At 41.2% G+C, this 25,957-nt stretch overlaps 3 protein-coding genes and 2 non-coding genes across 25 annotated transcripts in view; 4 read left to right on the plus strand and 1 right to left on the minus strand.

Annotated features, from left to right (window-relative positions):
* The first annotated feature begins 800 nt into the window (after positions 1-800).
* TSR1 (TSR1 ribosome maturation factor) lies at positions 801-12,819 on the plus strand. Its single transcript, XM_004483747.5, has 15 exons — positions 801-941; positions 1,134-1,237; positions 1,550-1,769; positions 1,873-2,007; positions 2,397-2,821; positions 4,132-4,291; positions 5,130-5,284; positions 5,544-5,740; positions 6,430-6,592; positions 6,936-7,046; positions 7,743-7,875; positions 9,551-9,667; positions 10,082-10,222; positions 10,336-10,410; positions 10,539-12,819. Exons 1-15 carry the CDS (start codon positions 845-847, stop codon positions 10,715-10,717), a joined length of 2,412 nt encoding a protein of 803 aa, XP_004483804.1. The 5' UTR covers positions 801-844; the 3' UTR covers positions 10,718-12,819.
* Positions 5,755-24,964, minus strand: SRR (serine racemase). Of its 19 annotated transcripts, none has more exons than XM_058283068.2 (10): positions 24,867-24,964; positions 24,517-24,568; positions 21,403-21,630; positions 17,124-17,295; positions 14,437-14,563; positions 14,149-14,252; positions 12,482-12,601; positions 12,269-12,343; positions 11,574-11,783; positions 5,755-11,270 (listed from the first exon to the last, which is right to left on the minus strand). In XM_058283068.2, exons 4-10 carry the CDS (start codon positions 17,289-17,291, stop codon positions 11,064-11,066), a joined length of 1,011 nt encoding a protein of 336 aa, XP_058139051.1. In that variant the 5' UTR covers positions 17,292-17,295; positions 21,403-21,630; positions 24,517-24,568; positions 24,867-24,964; the 3' UTR covers positions 5,755-11,063. The 19 variants fall into 19 exon arrangements, with proteins under 19 accessions (XP_058139051.1, XP_058139057.1, XP_058139056.1 ...); XM_058283074.2 differs by having other exon boundaries at positions 21,403-21,477; positions 24,867-24,948; XM_058283073.2 differs by having other exon boundaries at positions 21,403-21,477; positions 24,828-24,944.
* LOC111761999 (small nucleolar RNA SNORD91 family) lies at positions 7,181-7,275 on the plus strand. Its single transcript, XR_002795220.1, has one exon. It is a non-coding gene; the product is annotated as a small nucleolar RNA SNORD91 family (small nucleolar RNA).
* LOC111762000 (small nucleolar RNA SNORD91 family) lies at positions 8,023-8,117 on the plus strand. The gene has a single exon (XR_002795221.1). It is a non-coding gene; the product is annotated as a small nucleolar RNA SNORD91 family (small nucleolar RNA).
* Positions 24,945-25,957, plus strand: part of SMG6 (SMG6 nonsense mediated mRNA decay factor) — a 249,485-nt gene continuing 248,472 nt past the window's right edge. The window contains exon 1 of one of the 3 annotated variants that reach the window (XM_004483742.4): positions 24,945-25,209. In XM_004483742.4, coding sequence (XP_004483799.2) covers positions 25,122-25,209 — 88 coding nt within the window. In that variant the 5' untranslated portion in view covers positions 24,945-25,121. Of the gene's footprint in view, positions 25,210-25,491; positions 25,595-25,957 lie in introns of those variants that run through there. The other 2 variants (XM_023586172.3, XM_071210432.1) reach the window with 2 other exon arrangements.

The raw sequence follows: 25,957 nt of genomic DNA on the forward strand, positions 1-25,957 counted from the left end.
CACTCGGTTGCGGAGTGTGTGCGGAGGAACGGGATCAAGGCCCCTTCGGGCCAGAAGGACCTCAGCTGGCCCTGGGGGGACGAGCGTCACCGCCAGCGCTCCCCGCCCCTCTCGGGGTCGCCACGTCCTGTCCTGTCCTTCCTGCGGCTGTGTGGGAGATGGGGGCGCGGGCCGGAGTAACCCAGTTAGCCGGAGCCTGTACCGAGCTGCTGAGGCGAGAGAAGCGCTTTCCCCACGATTCTGCTTGGAAACTTCAGCAGCCTTATAAGGAAATCGAGGAAGTGAAAAGGTGTTCAAAATGATAAGGGATTTTGTGTGATCTACGTATCTTTAAAAAAAAAAGACAATAAAAACATTAAAGTTTAAAAATACAAAACAAAACAAAAACAGTGATAAGGGACACTTGCTGCTGCAAACCGAAGCGCGGCGGCGTGCACCAATCTAGGTGCCAGGATGGGCTTCGGCCTCTTCCGCACGAATGGCCTCCCCATTCAACATCTTTCTACGAGACGCAAATTTATTGTAACTCAAAAAATGGAAATACAGAGGCGCAAAGCATTCCTCCTGGACAGGGAGTCCGAACCTCGAGTCTACATCCGGCGTTTTACAGTCCCCAACCGCAAACTGCTGCGGAGGAAAAGTTTACAGCGAGATTCTGCCAAGAGTCGTGCAGGGAGGCGGGTAGAATAGACACGGCGAGGGCGCGCGGGGAGCCCCGCCCCTTGCGGAGTGAGCCCGCCCCCGGCCCGCCCCCGGCCCGCCCCCGGCCCGCCCCACTGCAAGCGACCGGAAATCCGTCGTCCGGCCCGGAAGTGGTGCTGACTTAGTGCACACGAGCGGCAGCATGGCGGCGCACCGCTCTGGCCCGCTCAAGCAGCAGAATAAAGCTCATAAAGGCGGGCGACATCGGGGTCGGGGATCTGCTCAACGGGACGACAAGGGTAAGAAGACAGAGTAGGAGGAAGAAGGGTTGTGTAGCCAATATTAACTGATTTTCCCCATGCTCCGATTGGGGCTTGGATCTCTGACCTTGTCTCCACGTTAAAGGCCCTTTGTAGGGTGGGCAGAAATGGGTACCCTTCCTTTACCTTTCTGGTAGCCAGCGCCAGAGCCCTTTTTGGTTTGCCCTCCAGGCCGTCTGGCATTGAAGACCCTAAGCAAGAAGGTCAGAAAAGAGCTCAGCAGAGTAGACCAGAGGCATCGCGCCAGCCAGCTCCGGAAGCAGAAGAAGGATGCGGTGAGAGGAGCGGGATTTGGGGAATGTTGAGGCGTCTTAACCATTCTAGGCGGGTAATGCCTCGAATTAGAAAACGTGACTCTTGAGAAGAGAGCAGTGATGGAAAATAACCGCACCATCAGGCATCCGCGTCTAGATTCGCTCTAGGGCATTCTTTGCTTTGGTCTAAGTTCCTGCCTCCACCACCCCATCCTACCCCCACATATGTGCCGCCTTTTACCAGAGGAAGGCCCTTTAGGGGCGTACTGTTGGAAATACAATGTTAGAGCACACTGAGACACTGATATACTTTCTGATCCTTTCCATCTTCAGGTTTTGGCAGAGAAGAGACATTTGGGCAGCAAGGATGGCCCGCCACATCACGTACTGGTGGTGCCCCTGCACAACAGGATTTCCCTGCCAGAAGCCTTTCGGCTGCTTCAAGATAGGGACACTGGAATAATACACCCTGTCGAATGGGGAAGCACCCATAGTTTTATGCTATTATGCCCCCTGTTGAAACATAGGTGGTTTTTCACATCTGCAAAGCCAGGTTAGAGTATACAAGGATATTTTCTATCTTTGTACTTGTCTTTTTAAAATATAATGTACTGGTGCCCACCACCTGTTTTTACTGACTTTGTCTTCTATCCTAGGGGATCTGCATACTGTGTTAGACTTGGCCAAAGTGGCTGATACCATTCTGTTCCTCCTTGATTCACTAGAAGGTTGGGATAGCACTGGAGATTACTGCCTTTCCTGCCTCTTTGCTCAGGGCCTTCCCACCTATAGTAAGTGAGTTGGGAATATTGGAGACCAGGGAAGGAAGTGAATTAGCATTTTGTTTTGTTTTGTTTCTTTTGTGTGTGTGAATTAGCATTTACTAAGCACATATAATTTGCCAGGTACTATGCCTGGCCACTTGATAGGAATACCCTGCTTACATGTATGGCCTAAATCTATTATTTACAAATTACCTTACCAATGTGCCTTTATTTCTGGGCTGCTCTTTGCCTAGAGGAATAAGAAGATGAAGTTTGGTTTCACTGTGAAATATCTAGGGTAGCTGAGTCTAGGGATCTCTGAGCTCACATCTGAACTGTTAGCTTGTTTGTGAACTGCAGAGGAATTTTCACATACTGAAGCAACAGGTAACCAAACCCTTTTCTCTTGCTCACAGCACTAGCTGTCCAGGGAGTTTCTGTTCTTCCACTGAAGAAACAAATAGATGCCAGAAAGAAGCTAAGTAAAGCAGTGGAGAAGCGCTTTCCTGATGACAAACTGTTCCTGTTAGACACTCAACAGGAGGCAAGGATGCTGCTCCGGAATTTGGCTAACCAGAAGCAACGGCATCTTGCCTTTCGAGATCGGCGAGCCTACCTGTTTGCCCATGCTGTTGACTTTATGCCTAGTGAGGAGAATGGCTTGGTGGGCACACTGAAAGTCTCAGGTTATGTTCGTGGGCAAACTCTGAATGTAAATAGCTTGCTGCATATTGTTGGACATGGTGATTTCCAGATGAAACAGATAGATGCCCCTATGGACCCTTTTCCTTTAAATCCTAGAGTGATTAAATCCCAAAAGGACTCAGGCATGGCAATGGAGGTAAGATTGATGTTCTTAACCATGTAGTGTAGATTCATATGTTAGCTAGTGCAGGATGGAAACTAAGTTCACAGAAGGTAGGCTGCACACTTAGACTGGTGGAGGCAATTGCTAATATGAAGGCAATAATTGACTATAAATATGTTGATAAATCACTTTTGTCTGGTACTTTTTAGGTGTCCTGCACTGTATTTGGCTTTTAGTTTATAGAAGGCACATGAGGTGTCTTCTCCCAAAGAAATTAATTAGGTCAAGAAAGATGGCAAACACCCGTGAAACAAAGATCGAGATAGTGTATGGTTAAGGTACAGATGTGCTGTGGAAGTTGGGAGAGTAGACCAGAAAGCTTCAAAGAGATCAGACTTGAGCCAGGTGTTAAAAGATGAATGTGAATTATGAGCGGAAAGAGATTAAAGGATATATCCTAGAAGTTAGGGACATCATGAACCTAGGCACAGAGACAGGTCTGAAGAAATCAGCTTGATTGGTGTGAGTAATAAAAACTTGCCTGGATAGGAGTGGGACCAGGTTATGAAAGTCCTCAAAAGCTAAGCAGAGTGGGGGGTATACAGGAACTTCTTATATTTTTTAGTTTAACAGGTTTTTTGTGATGTATATATCTTAAAAAAAAAAAAAAATTTACAAAAATGATGTGGGGGTGGGGAGTGGGTCATATGGGAACCTCTTTATGTTTTTTATTTTTATTTTTTATTTTTTAAAGATTTATTTTTATTTATTTAATTCCCCTCCCCTCCCCCGGTTGTCTGTTCTCTGTGTCTTTTTGCTGCGTCTTGTTTCTTTGTCCGCTTCTGTTGTCGTCAGCGGCACGGGAAGTATGGGCGGCGCCATTCCTCGGCAGGCTGCTCCCTCCTTCGCGCTGGGTGGCTCTCCTTATGGGTGCACTCCTTGCGCGTGGGGCTCCCCTACGCGGGGGACACCCCTGTGTGGCACGGCACTCCTTGCGCGCATCAGCACTGCGCATGGGCCAGCTCCACAGGGGTCAAGGAGGCCCGGGCTTGAACTGCGGGCCTCCCATGTGGTAGACGAACACCCTAACCACTGGACCAAAGTCCGTTTCCCTCTTTATGTTTTTTAATGTAACATTCCTTGTGATCTATTAATTTAAAAAATTTTAAAAAGCTAAGCAGGGGTATAGACTTCAGACACAAAAATTTTGACAAGTTTTGGCTTTGTTTCATTGTTTTATCTTCTACTTGAGGACTGCATTTTTTCTTGATCTTTCTGATTACTGTGTTAGATTTAGTAGATTTTCAGTTTATGTTTGGTCATCACCTGCTTTTGGTTTTTAGATTTGTGCTGTGGATGCTGTAGCTGATATGGAAGAAGACCTTAAGGTTCTAATGAAGGCAGATCCTAATAGACAGGAATCCTTGCAATCAGAGGTTATCCCAGATCCACTGGAGGGGGAACAAACCTGGCCTACTGAGGAGGAGCTGAGTGAGGCAAATGGTAGATATGGGCAAACTTGTTTGTAATTCATCTGGCCTGGAATTGTCTATTTTGTCTAGCTGCTCACATTGAGGACCCTATAGGATAGAGTGGGATGTGGTATGTCTCTACCTCCATTCTCAAGTGTTGTATGTTTGCACTAAACATTTTTTTTTTTAAGATTTATTTATCCCCCCCCACCCTCCCCTTTCCCTGCTCTCTATGTCCATTCGCTGTGTGTTCGTCTGTGTCTGCTTGTATTCTCTCATTAGGCGGTTCTGGGAACCCATCCTGGGACCTTCCAGAGTGGGAGAGAGGCAGTTACTCTCTTGCACCACTTCATTTCCCTGTTCCGCTATGTCTTATTTTCTCTCCTCTTATTTTCTCTCCATCTTGCTGCACCAGCTCTCTGCATCAGCCAGCACTCCTGTGTGGGGTGGCTTTTCTGTGTGGGCCAGCACTCCACGTGGGCCAGCTTGCCCTCATCAGGAGGCCCTGGGCATCGAACCCTGGACGTCCTATTTGGTAGATGGGAGCCCAGTTGGTCGAGCCACATCCGTTTCCCTGCACTAAGCACTGAACACAGCTTTGTTCCATTTTTCAAAATTACTTCTGTTATTGTTTTAAAGTGAACAGTTAAACAATTTTGGATTCATTCCAGGGTCTATTTAGTTGCGTAAGTATTGCTAGTTTTGAAGTAACTGAATTAAATTTGGAAGTAGTCTGTTCTACTCATAGTATCTGCTAGAGTATTCAGTGTTGGCAGCAATGTTTAGCTTTTTACCTAGGTGAGAATAGAAAATCTAGTTGTAGAGGAGAGGTGGCATGTAATTTGTTTAACTGGATTGGGCTTTTACAGACTTCTCGAAGGAAACTTCCAAGGTGGTAAAGAAGGTACCCAAAGGAACATCCAGTTACCAAGCTGAATGGATTTTGGATGATGATGGTGAAAGTGGTGGGGAAGGAGATGACTATGATGATACAGAAAATGAGAATTTTATAGAAGAATCTCAGGTAAGGAGGCTCTTAGGCCATTTTTATGTACAGCCTTAAATGCAAGACAAAGTGTAATCCTGACCTTGAAGGACTTGTGTGTGGTTGGTTATCTTCTTAGAAATGACTTTCTAGTTCCTAAGAATGAAGACTTTTTTATAACTTGGCATTGGTTGGGTAGGACTAGGTTATCTAGTAAATCTAATTCTTAGTCTAATGGTCTTTGGGGTAGAGGCAGCTGTGTATTTATTCTGAAACAACTGCATCCTTTGTTCTACAGGATGAGAGTAGTGAAGAGGAAGAGGAGGAGGAATGTGAAACTATGACTGTAGGAGAGTCTGTGCATGATGACCTGTATGACGAGAACATGGATGAAGAGGCTGAGGAAAAAATGTTGGAAAAGTATAAACAAGAACGACTGGAAGAGATGTTTCCAGATGAAGTAGACACCCCCCGGGATTTGGCTGCTAGAATTCGGTTAGTCAACAAGCTTTAAAAGTTCAATCACTAAATGTTTATTTAAAGCTTATGTGGTTCAGAACAATGTCAGTGTGATGCAAGAAAAAGAAAAAGACATTGTCGTTGACCCTGAAGGGCTAACATTCTAGGTGGGAAAGTGAAACAGTATTATATAATCAAGTTATAGACTGTGTTGTATAGATTAATAATGTTGTAGGACTTTAACAGAGAATATTGTTTATTTTTCAAAGGAGAAATATTAAGGTTAACCAGCAAATGCTTTCCATAGGAGCTAAATCAAAGAAAAATGATGGGAAGATTTGGGCATGGGAGTGGGTTTGGGTCAAACTGCAAGAGTAAAAACTTGAAGATGTAGATGATCATGTCTTCTGTGGAGATGAATATGACTAAAAGCCAGAGAGTTTATTAAAGCCCTTCTTTGATAGGTTGAAGAGCTGCTTCCTGGTTGACACTAGGAACAACTATAAATACTTTAATCTTTGTCAGTGAGAAACTTGGGTTTGGTTCTGAAATGTTTATTATAAGCTGTTTTGGAGTGTGGTCTTAGCTTTATCTGTGAGGTTATTTTGAGATGGAGGTAAGAGTTCTTTTAAGCTAGCTGCTTAGCCATTTTAGAAGTGACTTGAGTGCAAGGGTAAGTAGCACCGTATAAATCTGACTTAATTTCTTTAAAATCTGTCTTCTAGATTTCAGAAATACAGAGGCCTGAAGAGCTTCCGGACTTCTCCATGGGATCCCAAGGAAAACCTTCCTCAAGATTATGCTCGGATCTTTCAGTTTCAGAACTTTACTAATACTAGGAAACGCATCTTTAAAGAGATTGAGGAAAAAGAGCTTGAAGGAGCTGAGGTATCTGTCTTCTCTTGTCCATGTTCCTTCCCAGTTTTTCTTTTTTGCCAAGGTGCCCCCTAATTTTCTCCTTTTTTTGGTATGAGTTTTGTGCTCCCCATACCTGAATTAGGGGATCCACGGAGATGTTGACAAGAGTGCTATTGTGAATAAAGAGGTACCAGGGATATTAACTGAAAATGTTGAATCTGGGTAGTTAAGTCATCTGTGAAAGATAATTTTGGAGGGTGAGGGTTGGCTTTCAGGTAGTCTGAGACTTGTAACACATTTGGAGAAACAGTTTCTTCATCATATTTGGGCCCTTAGGGTAACCCCATGTTGTTTTTTTGCTTGCTTCTGGCAGGTTGGCTGGTATGTCACACTTTATGTCTCTGAAGTCCCTGTCTCCGTGGCCGAATACTTCAGGCGAGGGGCACCCTTGATTGCATTTTCCTTACTACCTCATGAACAGAAGGTAAATTAGTGTCTTGTAGGGAGTTATGAGGCTCCCTAAGCAGTTCTGTCTGACTTGGTTCTGTTTATGGGACACTTTGCTCATTGGGATATGAAATTTTGTCTTTAGGATTAGGAATCAGGGAGAATGAATAATAGAGAAGTCAATGATGCTTTTACCAAAAATGTCTGAACCTGTCTGAAGCATCTCAGTGATGCAGTCTCTGTATGGTTCTGAGACTTCTCTGAGATAAGTACAATTTTCAGATCAGATTTTGAGCAGGGGTTAACAGCCTTAAAAATGATTGGGATTAGGCCATGTCTTTTCTCCTGGTAGCTATCAGTTGTGTACATTGGGGTGTTTGTGAGAGCTCTGATCTCTGGTCAGTTTGCCTAAGGGTTGGGGCCTAGGAAGGGGCTTGAATGAGTCATTTTAAGGTGTGAGGTGGGGAGTAAATTGAAGGCCACTGCAGGAAGGTAAGTTAGCATAGAATGGATGCAGGAAAGCTCTGAAAATTAGCCTGTGTTTCTTAGAGGTAATGTGAGTTGTTAGTTGGAGGTGAAGGATGAATCTGTGTCCATACCATCTGTATTCCACCATTAATTGGCATTGTCAGTTCCTAGAGTGAATTTGAATCTGCTAGTTTGGTTCAACTTCTTTCAGGTTAGGCTGTTGTATTCTTAGACTGAAATTTTGTTTTTCTTACTTGGTCTTCAGATGTCAGTATTGAATATGGTAGTAAGCCGACATCCTGGCAACATTGAACCAGTGAAAGCCAAAGAGGAGCTGATTTTTCACTGTGGATTCAGGCGCTTCCGAGCCTCACCTTTATTCTCTCAGCACACTGCAGGTTAGCAGTGGGGAAACATTCGAGTGCTTATCTTTCTGGGGACTGTGCCTCTAAATTAAGACACCTTCCCCCTCTTCTTTTTAGGGGCGTACAGAAGTCATTTTCAAACTCTAAGTCTCTGCATTAAAAGTATTTTCACTACTCTGCCTTAGAATCCAATTATGTTTTTATGCGAAATGTCTGAACCTGTCTGAAACATCTCAGTGATGCAACCTCTGTGTGGTGCTGAGGATTCTCTGCCATGAGTATTTGTTCCAGGTTTTTTATAATAGGAATTGGCAATTTTATAAAAAGGGTGTGTCAAGGTATGCCACTAGCAGTGTGGGTGAAGGGATGGAGGTGGGGTATGGCTCCCAGTTGGGTAAGGCAGAGAGGTGTGGGTACTGAGATGCTGACACTGGATGCGAATCTGGAGAATAGTAGCCAGGGACACTTCTGTGGCAAAAAGTGATTGCATTCCTGGATGTTAGGGGAGGGAAGATGTGTTGCTCAGTAATTTTGGGGGCTTTTGAACATCTGCACACTCAGCCCACTCTTGGCTCTGAGCAGTGGCAAGAGGAAGTGATGAAGGCAGCGTTAATGAATGCTCTGAATAATTTTTATTCTCATACCAGCCAAGCTGTCTAAATGAGGGATTAATTTCTCTTTCCCTTAAAAGGTTTTTTTCCCTCTGTAACTTGAGTATTAAAAGGGGGGAAGGTTACATTGAAGGTAAAAATAAGCTCCAGATAGTCTTCAAGACAATGGGTTGGCAAACTATTGGCCCTTGAGCCAACTGCTTATTGTGTGTGTGTGTGTGTGTGTGTGTGGCTAAAGTATTTTATTAAACTGTATGTAATTTGTAAATACTTTTATAAGAAATTTTAAAAGTTATTAGACGTTTTCAATATAAAAGTTACAGTTAACAGCAAAATATTTTCTTTGTAGTACAAATGAAACATTTTGCTTTTGATATATTGTCAGAAAATTTTATAATCAGCACTGATAGCTGCAATATTGTACTTAACATCAAGTTTCATAGGTAATGCAATCATTTATTAGGAAAAGGTTCATCCTTTGGGACCATAAGTCAATTGTTCAATTTTAAGGAGAATAGTAAGATTTATCATCATATGACATGGTCGTTAAAGGCTCTACAAGATATATTGTCTAGTCTTATTTACTAAATTCTGTAAAGAACCACTGCTTACTTTTGTAAATCATGTTTTCTTTTCACACAGTCATGCTTATTTGTTTATATATTGTTTCTGGCTGCTTTTGTACTGCAGTGGCAGAGTTGAGTAGTTGGAACAGACTGTATGGCCCTTTACAGAAAAAGTTTGCTAACCACTACTCAAGACTAAGATCTCTTAATTTAGCTGAGATATTCTCTTTAAAGCATGGGTTCTTAAATGAAGTGGGAATGATGGACATCAGAATCAGCTGGAGAACTTTTTCAAACTCAGAATATGTACCAAGCTCCAAGATTCTGTCTCCAGTTGAAAACTCACTCTGCTAGGACTGGGTATCTTTTAGTTGTATTGAGGCAGAAAAAAATATTGAGAATTAAATGAACACAATTTAAAGAAACAAGTTGCCTTAAATTTAGGAGCTGCACTGATATAGCTCTTCACAGGTTGACTGGCCTCTGGATTATCTATGGTTGATTAATTCATACGTTCATTCTCTGTGACAGCGGATAAGCATAAATTTCAGAGATTCCTGACTGCTGATGTGGCCCTGGTGGTAACAGTGTATGCCCCAATCACTTTTCCTCCTGCATCTGTGTTGCTTTTCAAACAGAACAGCAATGGTAAGTTGAGTTCCCAGAGGTGTGAATAGCAGGGTCTAAATAGGCTTAACACTGTTTTCCTAGATTTGGGAGCCAAATGACATGGAGAATCGAATGACAGTTTTCACAATATCTTAGTAGTATTACAGTGGGTCTAAAACAGGGATGACAATGTGGGTTTTATCTTGCTTGCAAACTTTAGCTAATCTGTAAGGGCTGCCTGATGTGCCATACTTATGATAGGTTCTGGGGATAGGCTTGGCAGAAATACCATTTAGTGATCTTTGCCATAAACCCAGCAGGGCAGCAAAACTGGCATCCCTGTTTTAAGGGTTCTCGAAGAAAATCTTGCATTGATATTTGAAAGGATTGGAGCAATAAAGGAAGGCTTTGGCCTGTGGATTCCTGAATAGTTGTTTTGCTTTTGCCCTGCAGGAATGCACAGTCTCATCGCTACAGGCCACCTGTTGTCAGTGGATCCAGACAGAATGGTCATCAAAAGAGTTGTTCTGAGTGGTCATCCTTTCAAAATTTTTACTAAGGTGGCAGTAGTGCGTTACATGTTTTTCAACAGAGGTAGGTGTGAATGAAGGAGGAGGATGGGATCTGGTTGCCTTTCTATATGAATGTTAGGTTTATATTTTGTACGTAAATGTTTCATTCTTGTCTTCTGTGTATTTCAATCTAAGAGGATGTGCTGTGGTTTAAACCAGTGGAACTGAGAACAAAGTGGGGCCGTAGGGGACACATCAAGGAGCCTCTGGGTAAGAAAATGTGGGATTTGGGACCTTGTCAAAATTTCCTCAGTGCTACTAAATTACTATTAGGTTAGAGGACCACTGCTTTAAAATTTTCTACTTTTAGTTTAACAGACTTGCTCTTTTTTTCCTAGGTACTCATGGCCATATGAAATGCAATTTTGATGGGAAGCTAAAATCTCAGGACACAGTACTAATGAACCTCTATAAACGAGTTTACCCGAAATGGACTTATGATCCATATGTTCCAGAACCAGTTCCTTGGGTGAAAAGCGAGATTTCTTCAACAATTCCTGAAGTGGACATGGAGTAAAAGATTCAGAGAGACTTATTTTTATTGTTACCAGTTAGCACTCTAGGAACAGGAACCTACAGGCTGTGATAGGGTAAAGTTTATGTTTTCTACTTCAGCCTAGGGGTCTGCTGTCCCTTTTGCAGAAGGTACTTAACCTTGGCAAGAGGTCTTAGTTAAGTAATGGTTTTTTTCTGTTGCTACTTTGTTAGTCCAAAAAACTATTAAATCTTACTGAAATACCCACTTGATCATTTAGGATTTTGAAAACTGTCGAAGAGGGGATAATAGAAAGTTGACGGTGACCAGGAAACAAAATTTTCAAGTGTCTAGAGATGCTAAATCCTCTCTCCCCTGTTGGCATAAACTAAACAGAAACAAACTGATACAGAGCTGGTTTTTCTACCCAAGTTAGGGATGTTAGATCTACATTTCCACCACTAAGCACAATACAAATGTTCTTTACTTCTGGGGAAACTGTTTGAAAACGCTGAGACAGCACAGCAGCCACTCCAACACCAGCAGTAGGTTCAATGAGTAGTTTCATCCTCTCCCACACCAGCTGGGTTGCATACTGTTGGTACAGAAGGGGTTAACAGTGAAATGGGAGATGAGAAAAGGGCTTAGTAGGTTAACTGTAAAGGCCAGATGAGAATGTGTGCCCAGTCTGAAATTTTTTGTTGCTCTGTATGTGTGTTTGCCAGTGAAGGGCAGGGCTTTTCTTTTATTCCAACTCTGCTTTTACTGTTAAAAGAATTGTCTATTTAGGGTACCCCTTACATAAAGACAAGTCCCCAAATACTACTCTAACAGAAGGTGCTTTTGCCTAAGAAGTTGCTCCATTCTTTTGTTATTTCCTTTCCTGTTGGAGCCTCACCTTTATTTCATCCTCTGTTACAGTGAAGACATCATCCACGAGGTCCCTTATAATAGGCCAGGTGTTTAAGCCAATGCTGGATTTGACACCATCTGCTATGGTCTCTGGAGAATAAGGATTAGGGGCCAGTTCCCCTTTCAATTTGGACTGGTAGCAGTCATCTGCATTCAAGGGTTCAGCAGCATATACTTTCACACTAGGTCTCAGAGCCTGGGAAGAGGAATATTAGGCACCTTAAAGAACTAGCCACAGCATTGCCCACATGTCTAAAATAAAACAGGTAGTATAGCTATATTTCTGCTCAAGTAAGAGCCTTCCTTTTGATAATGGATAGGAAGCTAGAACCTCTATAGCAAATTATAAATATATTGTGTGTCTAATACTGGCCTTCAGTTCCCTAGATTACATCTAGTAATTTGGGAAGACTAGCTCATACCTCAGATAGTAGACTGGTGAGGTGGAATTCAGGGAAATGACTGGGAGGGGGTGCCATTCATTGTAACTGCTTTTGTACTGTAAAGCTGTCATGGATTAAGAATAGGGCAGTAAGGAAGAGAAGGGTCTTCCATCTCAAGTGCCAAAGGATGATGGGAAGGAATGGCAATTTGGCAGGGATGTTTAACAAATTTCTATAATGTACTGTGATGTAAAATCCATGCCTGAAATAGGGAGTCTTCCAAAAGCTGTTTTCTCACCTTAACTGTAATTGCTATTCCAGCAATCATTCCTCCTCCCCCTACAGGTACCACCAGTGCATCCACCAAGGGAACCTTCAGTGAAAAGAATTTTAAAGTATAAGTAGGCCTATCAATAGGCACTTTATATATCCATAAAAAATAAGTGAATCTACAAACTAATACCAGCTAGACCCAGTAGCAAAACAGGAAGAATTAGTTAGGCTGTTTTACCTGATTCAGTACTTCCAGGGCAATTGTCCCCTGCCCAGCTATCACTGCAGGCTCCTGGTTTGGATGTACCATGATGCCTTCTGTTTCTTCTATAATTCTTTTCGTAACTTTTTCTCTGGACTGAAAGAGTATGTTAATTTAGCTTACTGGGTTTGTTCCTAGCAAGTTAAATTCAGTCATTTAATACTTTGACACATTGACCACCTACTATTTTTCAGACTTTGTTTAGGCACTGGAATATAACTGCATAAAACAGTCTGCCCTTAAGGGAGTTCTATCTAATATGGTAAGAGGTGGGGGAGACTTGGGATAAAAATAAACCTATGCTCTGACAGTAAGTGCTATTGGAGAAAAATAATTTATGTTGGTGGGTCAGGATGGGCCTCTAAGAAAGGGACATTTTAATAGATGTGAGCAGTTTTTATGCCTCTAGAAGAACACTCCAGGGAGGAAGGAGTAATAGCAAGCGCAAAGGCTACAAAGTAGGAGTGTTTGGTTTTTGTGAGGAACTTCCAAAAAGTGTAGCTGATGTAGTTTGAGTTGGAGGAAGGTACTAATAGGGAATGAAGTCAGAAAGATAGGAATGGGTCAGTCAATTCATCTAGGCCTCAGATGATTGTAAGAACTCTGGCTTCTACTCTGAGAAAAACTACTAGGGGATTCTGAGCTGACAAGAAACAAGTACTAACTTAATGGATCGCTCCGGATGTTCTTTTGAAACAGACTAATGGGGCAAGAATGGAAGCAGCCAAAGTAGTCAGGCTACTGAAATAATCTATGTGAGAAATGGTGTTGGTTCTAATCAGGGTTGTAATAGAGGTTGTGAGAAGTAGCTGGGTTATGGGAACATTTTGATAGATGTGGGGTATGAGGGAGTGTTATCAGGGATGACTGGTTTTCCTGATTAAACAACTAGAAGGGTAAGAGCTGCCATTTACTGAGATGAGGAAGACTAGGGGAGCAGTGTTGGAGAAGGAGATCCAAGTTTGGTTTTGGACCTCATAAATCTGAGATGCCTATAGACATCCGAGTGAGAATGTTGTAGCAGTTGGAAATAAAAGCTTGGAATTAAGAGGGAGGTCAGGACTGGAGATGGAGATTTGGGAATTTAGCTACAAGTGGTATTAAACCACAAGATTAATGACATTATATATCTGAGTGAGTGTAGATAAAGGGTTGGCATACTAACATTTAGAGATGAAAAGGAAACAGACTGAGAAGAAGGAACTAGTGAGATAGGAAGATAAGTTGGTCAAAAGAAAGCTGTGAAGGGAAGCAGATTTGGCTCAATGAATAGAGCATCCACCTACCACATGGAAGGTCCAGGGTTCAAACCCAGGGCCTCCTGACCCATGTGATGAGCTGGCCCATGCGCAGTGCTGATGTGCGCAAGGAGTGCCATGCGCAAGGAGTGCACCCCATAAGGAGAGCTGCCCAGCATGAAAAAAGTGCAGCCTTCCCAGGAGTGGTGCTGCACACACAGATGACGCAATAAGATGATGCAACAAAGAGACACATTCCTGGTGCTGCTGACAAGAATCCAATCCAAGCGGACACAGAAGAACACACAGTAATGGACACAGAGAGCAGACAGCTTGGTGGGGGGTGGGGAGAAATCTGAAAAAAAAAACTGTGAAGATGGTACCAAACATTTCTTTCCTCCTTACCTCATCACTCTGTTCACTGTATATAATAGAGGCTCCATAAGCTTGTATTGCCAACTTTTTACAGTTGGGAGCTGTTTGGGGAACCACAATATAAGCAGGGATACCTAGGAGGGGAAAACAGTGCAAGTCAGGAGAATTGGGGACAGAGGCTTCTATTCAGATTGCCTGCAATCAGATAGGGACTCTTGGAAATTTACTTTCCCATAGCTATCACCACTGTCACAGAAAGTAGGGATATTTTTTCACTCCCCTCTAATGATTCTACTCTTACCCTGAGAAATTAAGTACCTTCCAATTTGGCAGCATAGGTGAGAGCCTGGCCATGGTTTCCACTGCTGTGGGTAACGACAGCTTTGGGCTTCTCTTCCAGAGTGGTAGAAATCAAGCCTCTGATTGCATTAAGGGCACCACGAATCTGGAAAAGAGGGATAGCAAAGTCATGTATTTAATTTTTAAAAACCAGGGAGCTTTTCTGGATTTTCTTTCTTCACTTAAAATTATTAAACCCTGTCATCTCCTAAATATCTCGTGCATTTTCCTAGCAGGCGTTCAACAGCTTGAGCCACACCCGCTCTCAATGGTTGAAACACTAACTTCTCAGTGTGTTATCAACCTCAACTCATCCTGCCCCAAGGCCAATTCTCATCTAGTATCTCTACTAGATTATTAAAGTGATCTTTTAAATATGCAAACCTGATCATCTGTTTTTTTTTAACAAAAAGGACAAATTCCTTACATGTTGCAGTCTTCTAAACACATCTGTTATCTCAATCACTGTAGTAGCCATCTTAAATTATACCATTTTAGCTCACATTCCTGTTCCTCTAAACATGCTGCTACCTTCTACTTGTAGGCCTTTCCCCCATTCCCTCATCTGGCTAAAAGTATTCATCCTGTAAAACTAGGATCAAGCACCATCTGGTTCAACTTCCTTGATTTGCCAGACAAAATTGGGCACTTCATTCTCTGTTCTTCAAAGCACCTTGTGTGTTATCAACCTATTTGTTGATCAGCCCGTCTCTGAGTTTGGACAAAGGGCAAGGCCTATTGTATATATTCCTGTTACAGTTCCTGACACATAATAATAGGTGCTTAATGTGTGAATGAATGAAAAGGAAACTAGCAGGGTAGAAGCAAGTGGCAAAAGACAATGGAAGATTTCTTTTTTTCTTCTAACACCTCTCAGTTAATGGGTAGATTTTTGAGAAAGGTAGATTCTTGAGGTCATTTAACAGGTACCTGTCAGGCACAGTGCTAAATGCCATTTGTTTTTTTTATGGTCACAAAACATAGAATTAGCCAGCTGGACTCAGTTTAGATGAGCCCAATTTTGTTGGCAACATCCAAAGCATTATAGTCAGGAGCCAGTCGACCATATGCCTTCTCTCCATCAGGCCTCAGGGTGTTGACCTTGGCCACATCAATGTCACAGAGCTTCATAGCTTACCTGATCTGGTGTTTATTGGTCTTGACATCCACAATGAACACAAGAGTGTGTTGTTTTTTTTTAAAGATTTATTTATTTCTCCCCCCACCCCAGTTGTCTGTTCTCTGTGTCTATTTGCTGCGTGTTCTTTGTCCGCTTCTGTTGTTGTCAGCGGCACAGGAATCTGTGTTTCTTATTGTTGCGTCATCTTATTGAGTCAGCTCTTTGTGTGTGCGGCACCATTCCTGGGCAGGCTGAACTTTCTTTTGCGCTGGGTGGCTCTCTTTATGGGGCGCACTCCTTATGCGTGGGGCTCCCCTACACGGGGACACCCGTGTGGCACGGCACTCCTTGCGTCCATCAGCACCATGTGTGGGCCAGCTTCACATGGGTCAAAGAGGCCCGGGGCTTGAACCACGGACCTCCCATGTGATAGACGGACGCCCTAACCACTGGGCCAAGTCCACTTTCTACAAGTGTGTTGTTATCTCCAATCTTCTTCATAGCTGACTCAGTGGTCAGGGGGAACTTGATGATGGCATAGTGGTCAAGCTTGTTTCTCCTGGGGGTGCCTTTCCGAGGATATTTGGGCTCTCCTGAGACGCAGCGTCTTAGGTCACTGCAAGGTGGATGACATGTGGATCTTTTTTTGTGACTGTGGAGGCCTTTCAGTACTGCCTTCTTGGCTTTCAAAGCTTTTGGTTTAGCTCTGGGAGGGGCAGGTGATTCCTTCTTCGCTTTTGGCGCCATCTTCGTGAAAAGGCTAAATGCAATATTCTGTCTTTTACATCAAAGAATCTTAGAGCTCAACTAAATCGTCAGAAGTTTCTGGTAACAAGTCAGTACAACTTTTTTTTTTTTAGGTAATGGGGCCAGCAATTGAACCAGGGATCTTGTAAGTGGGAAGCCAGCACTCAATCACTGAACCACATCAGCTCCCAAGTTGGTTTTTTCGTTTGTTTGTTTGTATTTAGGAGGCACTGGGAACCAAACCTGGGACCTCCCATGTGGAAGCAGGCGTTCAACTGCTTGAGCCACACCTGCTCTCACAACTATTTTTATGCATAGAATAGGCATCGGCATATTTTGAGGAAAAATTTTTATGAGGGTTTAACTCGATTTAGATCTTTTATATTTGTTCATTATTCATAGAGTGAATGAATAGCAAGTCAACACAAGGTGAATGCTTAACTTGGTTGTATATAGCGTGATCACACTCTCCATTTTGCCTGCAACAGTACAAGTTGACACCTGTTGTCTCAGTTTAATCCTGACATTTCCCCTTTGATTCTTAAGTATGTCCTAGTTTGGAAAATAAATTATACAGCCACCCTAGTTATAATTAACGTTTAGTTTATGTAGAAGAGGCTCATTAACACTGATGTTAGGTAACCAGGACTTTTATCAATGGAAAATATCTGCAACCCTTTCATACAACAATAAAAAGGTATTTATACCTACCTCACTGAGTAGCCAGAGGGACCAAAAAAGTTTATATGTGAAAGGAGTTTGAAAAAATCCATGATATACAAACAATAGGGATTGTTACCTTAAAAGATCCAGTTTTCTGGAAGAGTTCACATTTGAAGAAAAGATTGCGCCCTGTTTCTTGATTCAAGATGGAGCTTGTTAGGATTGGAGTAAGGTGGATAAAATCTCGAATATTGACATGAGCTTTTTCAACATCAGCAAGGGAGATGCAGTACTGTGCACACATGGTTCTGGAACCCAGGAAAGAAAGGGATCAAAGCAAAATCTTAGACAATGTGTTTATTGAAAACATTTGAAAATGTGTAACACAGAAGAACAGAACTGGGGCCTGTGGTATTAAGAACTGTCTCCACTAGTGGGAGCGTCAGAATTTCTGTATATAATGGTATGTGTCTTGAAGCTTAACTTCTTAGTAAGTATAACAAAGTTTTTCTGGTGAAGCAATACAGGAGGTAACTGATGCTGATTATGGAAGCCTAAAGCTCCCCATTTCCCACATACAGTTCCTTGCCACTAATCTCCATATTGGTTTTCTTTTTCGTTTTTGCTTGTCATCATTATGTGAAGGTGCTTGAATGAAATGGGTTCAAAATCTGCTGTAAGTTTTTTATTTAAAAAAATTAACAAAAAAAACCTCGTAATCCTACCAACTTAATAAATTAACTTTATTTCCATCTTTCCTTGTTATTTGAATATACATGTATGACAGTTAAAATCAAAGAAAACATTGTGGCTATCATTTAATATAAACTATTTGGCCGAGTTATTTTCATAGTTTTTATAACTTCCAGTAACTGTATTAAGCTTCCATTTTTTCAATTGTAGCACTTGGAAATGAAGTATCCCTTTATTTCTCCTAATTACAAAAGCAGTACATGTTCAATAGCAAAACAATTTCATCTGAAAATCAAAAGATTCAAAAAGACCATGCAAATATTCTCTAATCCTTCCTTATCCAAAGATGGCTGCTGTCTAAGCTCTAGTGTTCATCTCTCCAGGCCCTCATATATGCATGAATATATATCAATCATCAACAGATACATTTGTGAAACTTCTGAAACGGTATAATAGTACTTCTTTTTACAAGAATACTATAACTTTACATAATACTCTTTTGTTGAACGCTTAGATTTATTTTTTTGGCTATAATAATGTATAGCCTTGTTATAAAATCTTTGTGAATCCCCATACATCCTTAGCGTATATTCCTCAAGTGGGATTTTGCATCCAAAGGCATGTACATTTCTAAGACATTTGATATCCACTGCCATACTGATCTCCAGAAAGGTTTAGATTTTATCAGTTTACTCCCAATTGCCTACAGAATACCCATTTTCTTTTACCCTTGCCATATGATTTTCCTCTGTCATTTTAGAGAAATATGTCTAGCAGTTTTATATTTCTTTAATTACTAGGGATTGGACATTTTTCCCCCTATATATTGGTCACTTGTCTTATTGCGAATCTTTAACACCATTTACTGACTTAGCCATATTTTTCCTCTGAAATACCACACTCATCAAAAATGTCTACTAATGCTTGGGGCTTTTCTGGGTTTTGTATTTTATTCCACTGATCAGAATGCCAATTCCTTTTCCATTCTACTTTGTGTAAGTTCTTTTCTGATTATTCTTACTAAAATTTGTTGGCTTTTTGCACATATCAATTCTTCCAAGTGAACTTTAGAATTCCTTTAAGACTGCCAAAAATTTCTTTGTAAAATGTATAAATGAACTGGGGAGCATGACTGACATTTAAACATTAAGTCTTCCCATCAATGAATATGGGTGTTCTTTCAGTTTAATAAAGTGTTTTTGCTTCAAGTTTCTCAGTAAAGTTTTTATAGTTTTCTTTAGTTGCCTGTATATATCTGATTACATTTATTCCTTAGTATATTTTTTGTTTCTGTTGGGAATGACACATTTTTTAAATAGGCTTTTTAATTGTTTCTTGATGATCTACATGACAGCTGACAATTTTTGTGTATTTATCATAAATAGGAAACTTTACTAAATTATTCTTATAGTTTCATAGTTGATTCTCACCTTTTAAAATAAAATGATCACTATCTGGAAATAAAGGTAATTTATCTTAACAATATAAATATATCTCTGATGACACTTTCAGTTATTGGTTTATGTGGGTTTGCCACCTCCTCGTGAATTAATTTTGGTAATACATATTTTTTTGGCAAAAACAATCTAGAGACTGAATATATATAGTGATTTTGGTAGATGAAGATTAGGGTTAATAGTATAAATATGTTCTTTTACAAAGTATTAAGAATATGGTGACATATGGGAAAATTATAACTAATGTAACTTACCGACAATAGTTAACAGTAATGTAATACTTTTGCAGCAATGGCAAAGAAGTTATTGTATCAGTTCTAAGGGACAACAATAGGGGGGTAGAAGCAGGTATGGGATTTTTCCTTTTGGAGTAATGGAAACGTTCTAAAATTGACCGAGGTGATGATAGCACAACTCTGTGATGAAAACGAAAGCCACTGAGAATACACTTTGAATGGATTGTACAAGGCATGGGACTGTATAACAGTGAATCCTGTGGTAGAAGATAAATAAATATATATATATATATATATATATATATATATATATTTTTTTTTAGGAGGTATCAATGATTGAACCCAGGACTTCGTACATGGGAAGCACTGAGCTACATCTACTCCCCAGTAAGAACTTTTTTCCCATTTGTTTGGTCATTTGTGTTTAGGAGGTACCGGGGATCGAACCCATTACCTTGTACATTGGAAGCAAATGCTCAACCACTTGAGCTATATCTACTCCCCTAGCAGTAATTTTTTTTTTGGCATAATGCCACATTGTTTTAAAAAAAATTTTAATGTTAAATCAATTTAATTAATACATATTAATAAAGCAGACAAATCACCCAAAGTATACAATCAATGGTATTTGGTATAATCATATAGTTTTACATTCATCAAGTAACAATATTTTGATGATGTTTTCACAGATTGTAACAAATGTTTTACATAATGCAAGGTGTTGGGGGTGGGGTGATATATAAGAGCCCTGTATCATGTTATGCATGTTTTGTAAGTTTAAAACTTTTACTATATGCTTTATATATGTTCTTATATGAATATACTTCAATAATTTTCTTAAATGAAAAAAATCTCATTTAAAGTTATTAGTGTAAAATTGTACATATTAATAAAATATTTCTAGGGGGTGGATGGGGCTCAAGTGGCTGAGCACCTGCTTCTCACATTGGAGGCCCCGGGTTCGGTTCTCAGTGCCTCCTAAAAACAACAAAAAGCAAACAAACAAAAAAACCAACTCGGGAGCCAATGTGGCTCAGTGGTCAAGCACCAGCTTCCCACATATGAGGTCCCAGGTTCAATCTACAGCCCTGGTACCTCAAAAAAAAAAAAAAAAAAATCTAAATATCCTTTGTATCTGTGGTTTGTTCATTTATTCATTCAGTCAACAAATATTGAGAACCTTTTATTGTGTCAGATACTATTTGGTCTGGGAATACAGCATTAGAAAAATATACTGATAATGCTTACAATCTAGTAGAAAAATATAATAATCCAAAAATAAATATGTACTTACAAATTTTGATAGGTACTATTAGGGAAATGTGTTATAAGAGGGAAAGAGGTTGAGGAAGGGCACCTACGGAGAAGTATAATTTAAGTTGTGACCCATAGGATGTTAGCCAGGCAGAGTATGGGCAAAGTATCTGAGATAGTGGAAATAACATGAAGGTTTTAAGAAGGGAAGACCTTGGCATATTTCAGTAACTAAAAAAAGTCAATGTGTCTGAACATAGTGATCAAGGGGATATGTGGTAAGAGATGAGAGTGAAGTTGGCAGGGTCCAGATATGTGAGAACATGATCATGCAGGCCATGTTAAGGATTTTGAATTTTTTTCTTAAGAGCAATGGAATGCCATTGAAAAATTCTGAGCAGGTGAGTGACATGTTAGAATTCACTTGATTTGGAAAATCACTCTGGCTACATTGTGGTATGTGAAAAGGAAGGGTACAAAAAGAGTCCAGTTAAACAGTATTATAATTCATATGAAAAACAAAAGGGACTTGGATGGCAAATGTGGAGACAGAAAAAAATAATCATTCGAGATGCATTTTGGGAGTTGTGTTAGGCCTCTTGGATGCAAGTGATAGAACCCCAATTTGAACTAGCTTTATGCACAAAATGGGGGTGGTGCAATTCATGGAATCCAAGGGAGGACTGAACAAACCAGGGGAAGGGCAGGAACATGGAGCTTCAGGAGCAATTGGAATTGAGGACTTGACAGCTTTAGGACTCTCACTACTTCTCACCTCTGCTGCTTTCTGCATGTTGGCTTCAATCTTTTTCAATGCAGACCAGCTGGCTTCACATGGCAGGACAGTTGGCTGTTGGCAGATCTTGTGTTTTACATTTTATGGCTTCCACACTGAAGAATTTGCTTTCTCAGTTTCAGTTCAAAAAATTCTGGGTAAGGACTCTGATTGGCCCATCTTGGCCCAGGATCAGTGGCCAAGGGTGTGAGGTCATTTAGGATAATACTATGCAATAGTCAGAAGAATTTACAGAAACAAAAAATCTTAAAAATGAGAAACAATGAAATCTATAACACATTATCAGTTATGTACATTTAAAACACATACATACATAAAACAACACTATATATTATTCAAAGATACATGTTATGTTAAAGGATGTATATCAAACACATTAGATTGGCTACCTAATGGAGAGGAAGGAAAGAACATGAGTGGAAAATGAGAATGAAGGGAACAAAATGAGAAAGGCTTTATGGATGATAGTGAAAACCAAATAGTATGAGGGCTCAAAACTACACACAAGGGGAAAAAAAGCAAAGAGAGTGGGAAAAAACAAAGGAAAAATGTAATAGAAAAAGAGCAGATTCTGAGGGGAGTGAAGAGCACTTTTTGAGAGAAAAGGGGAGAATACTGGAAAGATGACCCCACTACAAAGATAGAAGAGAGCCGAATATTGTATTAATTGAAGATAGTAAAAGAAGAGGGACGTGTCAAGGATAAATCCTTTTTTTTAAAGATTTATTTTAATTTTTTTCCCCTTTCCCCCTGTTGCCTGCTCTCTGTGTCCATTTGCTGTGTGTTCTTCTGCGTCTGCTTGTATTATCAGGCGGCACTGGTAAACTGTGTCTCTTTTTTTTGTTGTTGCATCATCTTGCTGCATCAGCTGTGTGTGGCACCACTCCTGGGTGGGCTGTGCTTTTTTTCACACAGGGCAGCTCTCCTTGCAGGGCGCACCCCTACATGGGGGTCCCCCTGTGTGGCAGGGCACTCCTGGTGCACATCAGCACCATGCGTGGGCCAGCTCACCACTGGGTCAGTAAGCCCTGGGTATAGAACCCTGGACCCTCCAAACGGTAGGCAGACACTTTATCAGTTGAGCAACATCCGCTTCCCAAATTCCGGGTTTTGATTTAGATGGTGGTATATTTATTGAGACACCAAACTGGTGAAGAAACAAGTGTTTAGGGGAAAATCATATATTTATTTTGATGAACCAAGTCTTTATAATTAAGGAGACACCCAAGAGGATGTCCTTTTCATTTTCTGTTTTTTTTCCCTCCTCTGAGTTATTTTTTGCCAGAATGGCTCTATTTTAATGTCTATTTTATTTTCAAAGGATGAGTTCTTTAATTTATTAAGCACTCTTCTTGTTTTCCCTATCAATTTCTGATTTTATCTTTATTCCTTCTATTTTCCTTTTATCCTTTTTCTAGCTTTATTTAATAGTTTATTTTCACTTCATATTTAAAAATAAAAGCACTTAAGGCTACAAATTTTCCTGTGTACCGCTTAATGATATACCACAGGTTCTGTAATGTATTTTCATTAATCTTAATTTCTAAAAAGTCAACAATTCAGTTTTTTTTTTGACCCATGAGTTTGTTTTTTAATAAATTTCCATTTAGTTAGAATTTTTTGCTTAATGTGTGGTTATTCATTTCTAGTTTGTGCTCAGTAAATGTGACTTGTACACTATTTTCAGAAACTGAATTCCTCTCTCCCCTATTATTTAAATTTGCTTTATTGGTTTCTGGATTAACCACTTCATATGTACCCATATCCCTACTGCAGGAAATCAGAACATTCTATTATCCACTCTCTTCCACAAAGGTAACCACTTTTAACAGTTGTATTCTTCCACACGTTTTCTAATGTATTTATATAGATATTTACATATACAATAATTTTGCTCCACACAGAACTATACTATAGATATTGTTCTGCAATATGCCTTTTCTCTTTTAAACATTTAACAATACATCTTGGAAGACTGTTCCACGTCAATACATAAAATTTTCAACCTCGGAAAATTTCATTGTGAAACAGGTCTAAATATGGCTGTTTTTTTAATTCCCTTTTTTCCCCCTGGTATTTCATGAATCCTTTAAATTGGAGAATTCAAAATTTCCCAGAAACTTAGTAAATTTTATTCTATTATTCCTTTGATCTTTGCTCCTCTGGAGTCAGTTCTGTTCTCACTTTTTGGAACTCATATTTGATACTTATTAGTTTTCTTGATCCATTCTCCATATCTCTTATCCTTAATCCTTATCTCTCATACTTTTTAACTATATTTTTCTTCTTTGTTCTGGTAAATTTCTTCAGCTGTGTTAGCTTTTGGCATATCTAATCTGTAGTTCATTGACAGAAATTAATTTGGCAATCATGCTCATGCTTTTCCTTTCTAAGAATTTTCTTTATTTCAGATGATGTTCATCATTTCCAACTTAAAAAAAAAAATCAATGCTATGCCCTCTAAAATTTCAATGTGAAAATGAATTTTTAAAAGTTCTTCCTAATTGTTGCATAACTATTTTAAAGGTTGTCATTTGCCCTGACTACTCAAATGTAACCTCTTCTGAACCGTTCAGTTTTTTCACATATCTACTGACTTTCTCCATTGAACATCTGGTAGAGAAAGTGCCATCTAATAGAAATTGAGTTGTGTTCTGTTGGAGAGTGTTCAAATCTTTTAGGCCCAGAGCAAATAATTGGTAACTATCCTTTGATAGCTCAGAGAGGTTCAATAGACTGTATGGGACTGGGAAAGAGAAACAGGTGGAGAGAGGCAGCCTTGGGCAAGGGACTTTCCAGTTCTGAACAACAGTTCCTGAGCTAAAAAAGACTAAATATCAAAAACAAAATAAAATAAAATAAAACGTGAGACCCCTGCATTCTGAAAGTCTGAAATCCAAGGAAGCAATAAACAGAATATTTTTTTTCAAGGACCTACAGTGATATAGAAACTCCCAAATCGAACTATATTATCTCATGATTTACTTCCGCACAATTTCTTCCCTCTGCAAGAGTCAACTCTACGGTATTAAAAAATAAAGGTACTTGGGGATGTAGTTTGCCATAAAAATATTTTGATATTCGGGTACTTACCAACTGTGTCACCTTGGCTAATTCACTTCTCTGGGGTTCAGTTTCCTCATCTCTAAAATGGGATGATAACATCTACTCTTACACAATGTCTTTGAGGTCCCCAAAGTAAAAGCCTGGGGCACTAGTAGTGCTGTGGCAGGAAACACTGGCCTAAGATGACCGGTGGAGGCCGAACTGTGGATGGGCCCCAGACCAGCACTAGTCTCCTCGATGGCCACCACAGCAGCAACACACAGTAACAACAGGCCTCGCTGCAACGCCTCGCCCTGCCCCACCTCCGTCCCGCCTCGCCTCGCTTCGTCTCACCTCACCTCATCCGCGCCGCGCCTCCAACTCCAGCCTCAGCTCACCTTGTTCTAACTACAAGTCTGCGCATGCGCAGCGTCCGCCTCTCCCGCCCAGGCTCGCGCTTCAGCGCTTCCCTCTCCAGTCGCCGAACGTGCGTTCTACGTTTTTCCTCCCAGCGCGGCCACCGTCGTTTGGGGAGGGAGGGGGCGGTGAACAGGGTGGGGGGTGGGTGAGGGCGCGCGCTGCTCGTCCGTCGTGGTTTCCTGGCTGCGCGCGGCGGTGGCGGAATAGCTGCAGCAGTAGCAGCCGTCGCGAAGATGGCGGAAGGGTTGGAGCGTGTCAGGATCTCCGCGTCGGAGCTGCGAGGGATCCTGGCCACTCTGGCACCGCAGGCCGGTAGCAGGGGTGAGTCGCGCCGCCCAGCTCCTGGGCCGGGCCTGCCCGCCCCGCCTCCCTCTCCTCCTCTGCCTCCTCCCCGCTCAGTCCGCGGCGCTGTGGAGCCCCCGCCCCTTCCCCCAACAGTGGGGGCGAGGACCGCGGGCGGTCCTCAGTTCTACCAACTCTAGGGCTAGTGTGGGGTCGGTCTTAGCCCGTTGTGGCCCCCTCCAGGGAACCCCAGCCCTAGTTCCTGTCTCCACCCCGTCTTCACCGCGAAGGTGACTGTTCCTCTTTGCCCAGCCCTCTTAAGCGAGCCCGTGTATTCCCAGCCGTCCGGGGACACGATCAGGAATGGACACTGGAGTCTAGAGGAGGTCCCAGGGTGTATGGTTCCCAGAGGAATCATCCACAGGTCTGCACCGTCATCTTGTTGGAAAGAAGGAACTGGGGAGAAAGGTTTCACAGCCTGAGATTTCCTTGCTAAACTTTTTTTCCCCAAGGCAGGCTTGTGAAGGCTGTGCCACTGGAGGGATCCAGGACATTAGAGAGCCGACTTTACTCTGATTTGGCCTTGGCATGTGTGGGAGTAGCTTTTATCAGAGAAAATGCTTACTTTGCAAGTTAATTTAAATTCTCTCGCGACCTCAGGAAATGCCCAAGAAAGATTCAAGTGTCTCAGCTCTCCTTTGTTAGACAGTGGAGTTATGTAGAATTAGTAACTATGATAGGTGCCTTCTCTAGACTTGTGGTGAAAGTCTGTGAAATTATTTTTTTT

Source organism: Dasypus novemcinctus, chromosome 21 (assembly GCF_030445035.2).
Source record: "Dasypus novemcinctus isolate mDasNov1 chromosome 21, mDasNov1.1.hap2, whole genome shotgun sequence".
Lineage (NCBI taxonomy): Eukaryota > Metazoa > Chordata > Mammalia > Cingulata > Dasypodidae > Dasypus > Dasypus novemcinctus.